Below are 9,949 nucleotides of genomic sequence, written 5' to 3' on the forward strand. Positions count from 1 at the left end.
GTGTGGCTATATCATCTAGAACTACATATGATGATCGTCCTCGATATCATCTAGAACTACATATGATGATCATCGTCGATATCATCTAGAACTACATATGATGATCGTCGTCGATATCACCTAGTACTGTTTGAGGATGCATGTTGACTATATATGAAATTGTTATCTAGTACTCCTCCCTCCGTTCCAAATTACTCGTCGTGGTTCTAGTTCAAATTTGAACTAAAACCACGACGAGTAATTTGGAACGGAGGGAGTACTACCCAATAACTATAATGCTTTATGAAATTGATATCTAGTAGTACCTAGTATCTGCAAATTGCAGTTTATTGAAACGGAAACGGGGTAGGAAGCGGAGGGAAAATGATGAAAGTTATAGCAGTAGCGCGGGGCTAGGAAAGCGCTACAGCTAAGTAATAGTAGCGCGTTCTAGGAACGCGCTGCTGTTATAGTCAATGGTGGTAGCGCGGGTACAGACCGCGCTAATACTAACAGTTAGCTGTAGCACCGTAGTAGTAGCGCGGCTGCCCGCGATGCTGATAGCCTCAAAACCTGCGCTGCTGCTAGGCTTTTCCCTAGTAGTGTAGGGTTGCCGGCGGGGTGTGGGATTTTGTGTGTCCAGCCCCTACCTCTCTCCCACTATTTATAGGAGGCAAGGGGAAGGATTGAGGTGCAGCCTTGGCCCCTCCTCCAAGGGAGGTGCTGCGGCCAGGCCTAGGGAGATTTCCTCCCTTCCCAAGGTACCTGGGGGGGGGTGCCTTCCACCCTTAGGACTCTTCCCCTCTCTTCTCTGTTGGCGCATGGGCCCCTTAGAGCTGGTGCCCTTGGCCCAAATAGTCCAAGGCGCACCCCCTACAGCCCATGTGCCCCCGAGGCAGGTGGACCCCCCCTGATGGACCCCCGGACCCCTTTCGGCACTCCCGATACAATACCGATAATGCCCGAAACTTCTCCGGCGACCAAAACACTTTTTGTTATGTAATCAATGATCAACAAGGTATATATAACCCCGCAACATTCTCCAAGAAAGCATGCAATTTATTTCTGAAATATGGCTATCACGGTTCCAAGAACGGTGAACTATATGCACAACAGAGGAATATACATTTTCCCGCAAAACACACACACACACACACAGACAAACACACACACACACAGAGAGAGAGAGAGAGAGAGAGAGAGAGAGAGGGAGAGAGAGAGAGAGGGGAATATACTTTGTGGCTGTGGGTATAGTCGCTAGGATATAGCTCCAGAAGAATATGCAAGATGGGTACAAACATCTGAAATGGTCCTCTTTTGCATGCCCATAGCTAGTTCAGCAAGAATCAGGTACTAGTTCTGCTGTTCATCGTATCCCCAAATGGTCCAATTTAAGTACCACTCTATGACAAGTAATTTTTGGGGTTTAATCTATGACAATTAAAGTTTATTTCAAAAGTCCATATCAGTATGTCCATAACAGAAAACAGAAAATTCCTAACAAATGGCCTTGTATTTAGGTAAAAAAGGTAGTATTAGCTCCTTTCCAAAATGAGTGATATTTTAGAAATAATGGAGCACTATCTTTGACAACTAATTAGTAACTATTGTTGCTTGTTTTCGTGCAACTAGTAACCTTATTTCTCAATGAAAATTTGTTCCAGATATTACTTTTATAAGTTTCTTACTTACTTGCATATTCTTAAAAAATACCCAAAAAATCAAAAAAATCTAAAATTTGGGGATATCAAACCTGCATTCCCAATCTAGTTCCGTGTGAAATTTCATAAAAAAATTCCCAAAAACGTATCCGTGGCGAAGGAAATACTGTCCGAACAAAAATCTACCCAAACAGTTTTTTTTTCTATACATAGGAAACTTTTGTCATTTTTGCACGAATACGTTTTCTGGTATTTTTTCACGAAATTTCACCGGGACTAGATCGGGAACCCACGTTTGATACCCCAAAATCCCATTTTTTTGTTCAAATTTCTCGGTATTTTTTTAAATGAATTGTTCGTATAGGGGTGCGGAGCACCCGAGTGCTCCAAATCCTGGTCCGATCAAAGGCTAGGTACATAATAAAAAACGTAGTCTTTTGAAAAGGCCGGAAGAGGTACTATATATACCGTCTAACTACCATGCATGTTATGCAAACCAATTACCTGTAACCCATGGATGATATACAGCCAAGAACAATTTCGATGAAAAATATTATAAGGTAGCAGCTGTTCATAATTAAAGTGTGAGTACGTACGCTCCAACAACAAATATAACAGACAACACCATCAACTTAACGACACAGCAGCAGCAGCAACGAAGTAACCAAACACAAATAAAACGCGTGCGCTTATGCATTATATATATGCATAGCGACGGATGATGATGATGAGCTAGCTGATAAGTGACCGATGCATGCGGTAGCAGTACTAATTAATCCCACCATGCTTATGATTCCTTAGGCGCTGCGCTCCATCTGCTTGAAGATGTCGAAGCTCTCAACCACTTGCTCGGTAGCCCTCTCCTGCAGCTACGTCCCCATGTATATTACATGCAGACAGACATTCAGTATCGATCATATTTCTGAACGAAATATTAGCACACATATATTTAACTGGTGAATATTACCTGAGGACCGGGCACTATTATTCTGGGCTCCGGGGCGCTGTTGGAAGCAGAGACAGTCGATGAGCAGCGAGGGTCGCACTTCGCCCACTGCATATGTACATATCCGGGCGTGATCAATGGGATTGTTTTAGACCTTTCAGTAAATAATTGAACTGGAGGAAAAGCTGAACAGCATGTAGGGGGAGAATGGACGTATCGATCTTACGTTCTTAGCAGCCATGCTGAAGGCTTCTCTGTGAGGGATGTCTGGCTTTGCAGCTTTGATACGTTGTATTTCCTCCCTGGCAAGCCAAACATAACATAACTATATTACTGGGGATGTCAAATTTATAATATTGTTGTTGCAGGTATGCGCGGTATGTCATACCATATCTCTACATACCCTTATTATTCTATGACTGCTTATTTATGTCATGCGTTCTTACTTTCGGCCCTGCTATATCTCACTAGTTCTCTCTCTTCAAGCAGTGTTGTGAAGGACTTACCAATTTTTTTAGTCAAGCTAGTTGCTAAGTTATAGCAATTGCGGGATCAGAATAGGAGATCTAATTAAAACTGACCTCAAGGCACAGCAACATGAAACTAGGATGGTGCATTTTCTTCCATGCCCTATCAACCTATTTTATTAATTAATGGTTAGTTCGACATGTGCCACTTCCAACTCTATTCATTAATGGTAAGTCCAGTAGCATATAATTCATTAAGGGCAAATCCAGTAGCATATATAATCCAGTAGCACACAAAGACTGGTCAAAACTTCGAATAGAGATAGTCACTTTTCTTGTTTTAAATGGATAATAATTTCAGTATTTTATATTTCAATTACAGAGTAAGGATTTGAGAAAATTGTTGGGTACCTAGGCAACAACCCCACTAGAAACATGAAACAAAGATTGTTGCACTAATATCCTTACTTTATATCGAACTCGGTCATTAACATACAATTCCATTTTATACTGGATGACTCCCTGACAGTCAATTCGTGTGGTGTGCATTGTTTGGCTCAAGGAGGAAGTAAAATGTGTTACTGTATGCATTTGGCCCACTGATTTAATTTATAATGTGGTTTAATTCTTTTAGAAATATCCATGAAAACTAAATAACGCCAATTAATTAGTGTTAATTATTTTTTAGAAAGAATTGACCTAACAATTAAATGCCATATTACCTTGATTCCAAACTGGCAAGGCAAGATTGTACAAAAGTTTAGCACAATATATTTTGTTTGTGTCTAGCTCGTTTACTAATTAATAAGCCAGATAAGGAACAAGTATCTCGTGGTAGCATGTTAGAGTAGTTGAAAAAATAGTATTTATACGGAAAATATGGTTTGTGCATAATATTGCATCAAATCCGAAGTCATAAAAACACACCTACTGTAAACAAAATAAGATCCCTGTACTATGTTCTAGCTAGGTTTCCGTACACAAGGATTTGTACTTGGTTGACCACTGGAAACGACTCATTAATAATTTATTATCGACTACCTATATGTTGGCTTCAATATATTGTACCACTGGTCTGTCCACATTTTTACAAATAAACTCCTAACTTGTGATGACTTAAAATATATGGGGTACATATGTATAGTAAAAATCCATGGATCCCATGCTAAGACTCAGTTAAATAAGGGCCGTAAACCCTCAAACAAAGAGAATAAACCAGACAGCATAAATTATGTCACATGTACAAATAGTACGAGGGATGTATGATGCATTTGAACAGCCTAAAAGGAAAATATTGAAACGCCTTCTCACCTCATGAAGCGATTGTAGGCAGATGGCAGGCGGTGTTTCTTCTCTGGGGCTAGTCAAATTAAAAGAAATACTGATCAGAAACAAAGATCTTAGTATCTTTTTCCCATCTTTGTTAATCTAATTAGTTTTCCTAAACCAAAAACAAAATTTAAACAAGTAAATCTTGCTCCAGCAGCATGGAAGAGCAAAAAACTAGAAAGAAAAGAAGGAAGAGGTAATGAAGTTTCTTGCTACTTACGCTTGACAACAAAGGGAGCTCTGGGGCTGGCATCACTTGATGTCGGCGAGGCCAGCGGTGGCAGCGGCTGGTTCCTCCTGCAGTCAGTGCACCCCTAACAGCCGGAAATATGTGTACACATCAGAATCAAGATCTCAAAATGACATGTACGGATCGAGGTTGATAATATCAATATTTCCTAGAAAACATTCCCAGATCTTCACGAGCCATCAAAACTAGTAATGAATGCATCTGCTTTCAAAATATGAGTTAGGACATGGAAGAACCATGAATGCCCCGAAAAAAAAAACCCCCCATGAATGCACAGGAGAGCTGCTGCTAGCTCGCTTCTGCATGCTGCCTTAAAAAACACCAACCGGCTTTTGCAGTGGTCAGATGTTTCCCAGGCCACAGATGAGCAAAAGAAATCTTTTGTTGTCCAGCGTTGTCTAATCTTGCCTTGCAAATAGTACTTTTGAGCAGCTCAAGGAGAGAGAGAGAGAGAGAGAGAGAGAGAGAGAGAGAGAGCACAAACAAAGATAGCAAAGAAAAGGCAACACTGGCGCAATCTGAAAGAAAAGCAAGAGAGGACCATATTTCATGAGAAAATCCTGCACGCCATGCGCCACGATTTACTTCTTTGTGTGTTTTACTTTTTTTTTCGTCAGTGCAGCTACCTATCCTGCACCGTCCGTCCTCATTACTTTCTCTCTCCTCATAACAAGCATACCATATCTCTTTAGAAAGAGAAATAGCAAGAAGATAAACCCCAAATTAAAGTTGATGCAAATATATAAATGGATAGGGGGCAGCGAGACGAAAGTGAGACCTGGAACGGCCCCATGGGGTGGTGGTGGTCATTTGGGGAGAGGGGCTGCACCATGGGCGGCGGCCGTGGGCTGAGAAAGGAGAGGTTGTTGCAGTGGCCGCATTTCACAGTCACCGTGTCCATCAGCCTCTTGCATGGAACCCCAACCTGCAGCTACCCAGAAAACACAAGATCAATCACACAATGACATAAACTGTGTGAACCACTCAGCTCAGCTGATTCCCTTGCATGGCGCTACCGCCCTTGTTAATTTGTGCAAGAAATCTGAAAGAACAAAGAAAGAGGGGGTGCATGCCAAAGAGGAAGGCAGGGAGAGGATAGAACATTCTAAATTGGGAGTCATGTCCAATCTCATGCATGTTACAAGAAAGAAGAGGTGAAAAATAAAGAGTATGGAGGTCTGGGAACCACCAGACCTAATGGAGGTAAAAAAATGGAACATGACACACTAGCTATCAGCAAGACAAAAGCACCAGGAACCAACGAAACAACTGCATAGAAAAAGAGCTGTACACACGACACATCAATCATGTCGCATGAACACTAATACTAGTAAGTGTCCCCTCCTCCAATCAGGGAGAGCTAGCAAAAAGCCGGACTGATCTGGCTTCCTACTCTCCCTTGCGAGTAAGGTAATAAAAAAAATGCTAGGACAAAACAAAATCCATGATCATCGCAAAGCTCCTACTAGCCCAGTAGCCAGTAGCACCGGTTTCTCGAGGAGTTTACCGCGAGCACGGTGTTGCAGTACGTGCAGCGCACGTAGCAGAGGTGCTCGGACGGCGACACCAAATCCATGCTCTGCATGCTCGCTAGCCAACGGACGACCGGTCGTTCCGGCAGTGGGTGGCCGGCGTCGGTGGGACGGAGAGGTCAAGAGTGAGCTTTGGCGCCCGCGAAGAGCCAACAGAAGACAAGGATGCGGAGGGTAGGAGGGTGGGAGGTAGAAGAAGAAGAAGAAGGTGGAGGAGGGGGGCGAGTGTGTGTAGAGAGGTCTCCGGCCTGGAGAAGATGTGGTAGGGTTTCTACTCTCGCAATAATGAGAGGGCGGGGAGGGGGCGGGACCCACGTACGCCCACGCATCGTTAGACGGACACCCATAAAGTTGCCCGAGACAAGCAAGATACACGATACGCGCTAGCTGCTGAGCCGTTGCCCCGCATACTCGCAGCGCGGTGGTGTAGTGCGTCTCAAGGGAAAGAGGAACTGTCACACCGCGGCCGGCCGGCCGGCCTGCTCCACCTCCTCCCACCTAGCCCCTCCATCCTAGCTGCTACTTCCGATCGAGTGATCCATCCATCCAATTGAAATCGTGCGAGGCGACGCCATGGTGGGAGCAGTGGCACATCCATCGATCCATCCAATTGCGCCTTTGCTACCTCTCCTGTTGCGTTTTGTACGACTACGACTACCCGGCTTTTGATCGGTCGATCTATCGGTGTAGGCCTATGTACATACGTACCGTCGAATAACTCGGGGTAGATCGACTTGAGTAGTTTGACCCGACATGTGCGCGTTCAGTTTGGTCGAGTACTGTGAGGATACAGCATGGTACGGCCGAGACTTGTCCATCGGTGCGCATCACGTATGGTGTCCTGTGAATTCACTCACAGGATCCTATGTACTGCGATGTGTATGAGTGTGATCGCCTGCTCAATGCATGAGATGCATGTCCAAGAGGTCGATCTCCGAGGGGAGACATTGCACGAAACGCTGATGGCGACCTCTCAAGTTCCCATCTGATGCTCTATCATGTGTGTTACGCTGTTGTTTTCGCCGTTGGTGTTTTGGGTTCTCAAAGAAACCTCACTTTCTGAGGCTAGATGGAGGGTCCGGCTACATTTACGCAACACGGAGAATACCTAACTTCTTTGTTCTGTTTTCCTCTTCGACCTAAAGAAGCAGCGGTATTTTTCCCTTGTCTTGCAAAAACAGAAAGATATCACATCTCTAGAAGCTCTGTTCACGGCTGTCGTGGTTACAATTACATTGAAGCAAAAGCCCTACCAATAGTTTTGGGGGACACTCTTCTAACCTTGTGTGTAGCATCATTTCGCTTAATCATGGTAGCTCTTGTTCTTAGAAGACATTGTGGCAGAAAACATCCCGACAGAATATTAGTGGTATTAGAAGGTTTTGTCCACAGCTGTTCTTATGTTGAGAAGCCTAGCATGAAAACAGATTCCTACAGGGAAACAAGCAGCTGAATATGTATACCTTGTCATACATGATCTTACTAGCTGCTACAAATGAACAAGAATGTTATACTCACAAGTCAGACGCATGCATGCTTGCTAGCATAACTGGTAGTAGGACGCACGTACGATTTCATGCGTATCAATAGATATATATATATAAGAGGTTATATAATTGTCGGTCTAGTTTACATAACTTGGTTATACGGATAACATGCGCTCTACTGATCAGCGGCCACTCAGGTGTTATTTCACGAGTTTTGCTGAGCATGTACAATTGTAACAAAAGCTGCTTTCTAGCACATACTTTTTCAGAAACCTGACGATTGCCAGTGAAAGGAAACGTAAGCGAGAAAGAACAGTTACTGACGTTTTTCTTATCATCATTAAAGATCCGCGTGGGCACGAGCACGATGATATTATTAGGTTTAACTATTCATGACACAACAAGACGTGGACGGAAGATTTTCTCTCTGGGCAGGCGGCAAAAAGACGAAGCACGCATGCATGACAATGTCCCTAAAAATATTTTCTGCGCTTCGAGGATCGCTATTTGCTCGTGCAGTGTGACAGCATATCACAGCTCATCTTACTATTTGACCATCGGCGACAGAATAGTGTCCACACACACACAAAAAAACTTACCACGTGGTTAAGCCCCACCTATCACTGTGTGCAATGAAGGCATCACCCTCGACAAAAATTATAAAGCCATCAAAAAATGAAACGTGTGCGATGGCGAACACATCCCACACGATTTCGGAAGGTTAACTATGTGTGATTCCTTGCACAGTTCTAGTGATGGAAGCATGCATGATGAACACACTTTTTGTCAAAACAAAGCGTGTGTGCTACAAAGCGCATGGTGGTATTGTCTGCAGATTATAATAGACAATTCGTTTTAATAAACCATGTGAGATACACCTAAGAAGTAGTATGTTCACATAATTTCAATAACCGAAATTTTCCTGGCCTGGCTGCACAAACAATTAAAAACATGCATAAAACAGTAAATGATAAAGGAAGCGAGATTCCTAGGTTCTTAACAACATGAAATATTCATAACATATATAGAGACTATGCATAAAAGGATTAATTGGTCATCAAGTTCACCTTGGCATGCTGTGGTGCGAGCCCTCTGCCTCCTCTGCTGTTATGGAAGGAGACACATCCTCATGTCAACAATCCACCTTGACATGTTGTAGCTTTGCGTGCAGGAGGAAGACAATGTTGATCACATCTTATTGCAGTGCGTCTATGCGCGAGAAACTTGGCATTGCTGTTTGAACATGCTTCAACTCGCCATTCATTGGCCGGTGATAACAGAGACATTCATGGAGTGGTGGCTGAGGCGACAAAGGTTTAGGATGGATGAGTGAAGAGGTTTCGCCTCATTCGTGATTTGCATGGCATGGTTATTGTGGAACCAAAGAAATGCTCATGTTTTCAACAGAGGGTATCAACAAGTTCGGGCTCAATCTTGCGGCAAAAATACTAGATGAGAGATCAAGGAATGGAGAGCGGCACTTAATTGAGTAGGAGGTTTACATCGTTTTGCGAGAGAGTAGTCTAGCTAGTTATGTGGTGCGGGTGTGCCTACGACGATGTTTACATCTTGCTAGGTCTCTTCTAACAATTTTTTCTCCCTTTTATAAAAATATGGTATGCGGTTTGCGTACTCTCAAAAAAATAGCATGTTGTACCTTGTGCAGGCATCCTTGGCAGCGTACGTGTTGTGCTCTGGACTCAGTCTTTCCTCCCAGTTCGAGCGCCAGCTGCGCTTGTCAACAATGCCATCCTTCATGCCGAGATAGGAGGTGTCGATGATGGCCCTAGTGAGGTTAACCAGGGATTTCTTCTAATTCCCGTGACAACTATATATCTTGTATTACTTCCGGATGTCGACGTGGTTGAATTCCGGAGCAACATTGCATCGTTGGCGGTGTCCACCATAGCAAATTCATATTCCTCGCTATTGACGAACCTGGCAAAATTTCCACAAGGCCTCGTGATCTTGTTGTAGTGGTAGATGAGGACGTGCTGGTGCAGACACGATTGGGTGACGACGACCTTTTGATCATGCCTGGGACACGCAGGGATGTACTGGAGGTCGAGCCCGACTACTTTCTACTTCTCCTACCCTAGGAACCGCTCGAATGTGGCGAAGGACCACTCCACCCACTCCAGCTCGTTGGTGCACAACACGTAAGGTCGGTGGTTCTGTGGCAGATCTCACGATTGTGTGCTTTGTGAACTGCCTGTATGTGTTAACCCCCAGCAACAACATTGGAGAATCCTCGATACTCACTATATCTGCATTGTTTATGTGGGTGCGGTTCTGGGG

The 9,949-nt window shown here is 43.8% G+C and overlaps 1 protein-coding gene across 2 annotated transcripts; it reads right to left on the reverse strand.

Annotated features, from left to right (window-relative positions):
- Positions 1-2,178: 2,178 nt before the first annotated feature.
- Positions 2,179-6,425, reverse strand: LOC100049017 (protein DROOPING LEAF). 2 transcript variants are annotated; one of them, XM_044520178.1, is made up of 7 exons: positions 6,140-6,425; positions 5,411-5,563; positions 4,603-4,696; positions 4,365-4,413; positions 2,813-2,888; positions 2,608-2,694; positions 2,179-2,509 (listed from the first exon to the last, which is right to left on the reverse strand). In XM_044520178.1, the coding sequence occupies exons 1-7, from the start codon at positions 6,215-6,217 to the stop codon at positions 2,438-2,440; spliced, it is 609 nt and encodes a 202-aa protein (XP_044376113.1). In that variant the 5' UTR covers positions 6,218-6,425; the 3' UTR covers positions 2,179-2,437. The 2 variants fall into 2 exon arrangements, with proteins under 2 accessions (XP_044376113.1, XP_044376114.1); XM_044520179.1 differs by having other exon boundaries at positions 5,411-5,557; positions 6,140-6,422.
- Between the last annotated feature and the right edge of the window lie 3,524 nt (positions 6,426-9,949).

The sequence above is a fragment of the Triticum aestivum genome, chromosome 4D (genome assembly GCF_018294505.1).
Source record: "Triticum aestivum cultivar Chinese Spring chromosome 4D, IWGSC CS RefSeq v2.1, whole genome shotgun sequence".
Classification (NCBI taxonomy): domain Eukaryota; kingdom Viridiplantae; phylum Streptophyta; class Magnoliopsida; order Poales; family Poaceae; genus Triticum; species Triticum aestivum.

Excerpts from the sequence above, each read along its gene's own strand:
- LOC100049017 (XM_044520178.1), bottom strand. The coding sequence starts at position 6,217 with ATGCAGAGCATGGATTTGGTGTCGCCGTCCGAGCACCTCTGCTACGTG. Across the intron at positions 4,414-4,602 it reads AGCTCCCTTTGTTGTCAAGC|CCCCAGAGAAGAAACACCGC; the intron begins GTAAGTAGCAAG and ends TAATTTGACTAG. Across the intron at positions 2,889-4,364 it reads GCCTACAATCGCTTCATGAG|GGAGGAAATACAACGTATCA; the intron begins GTGAGAAGGCGT and ends TTGGCTTGCCAG.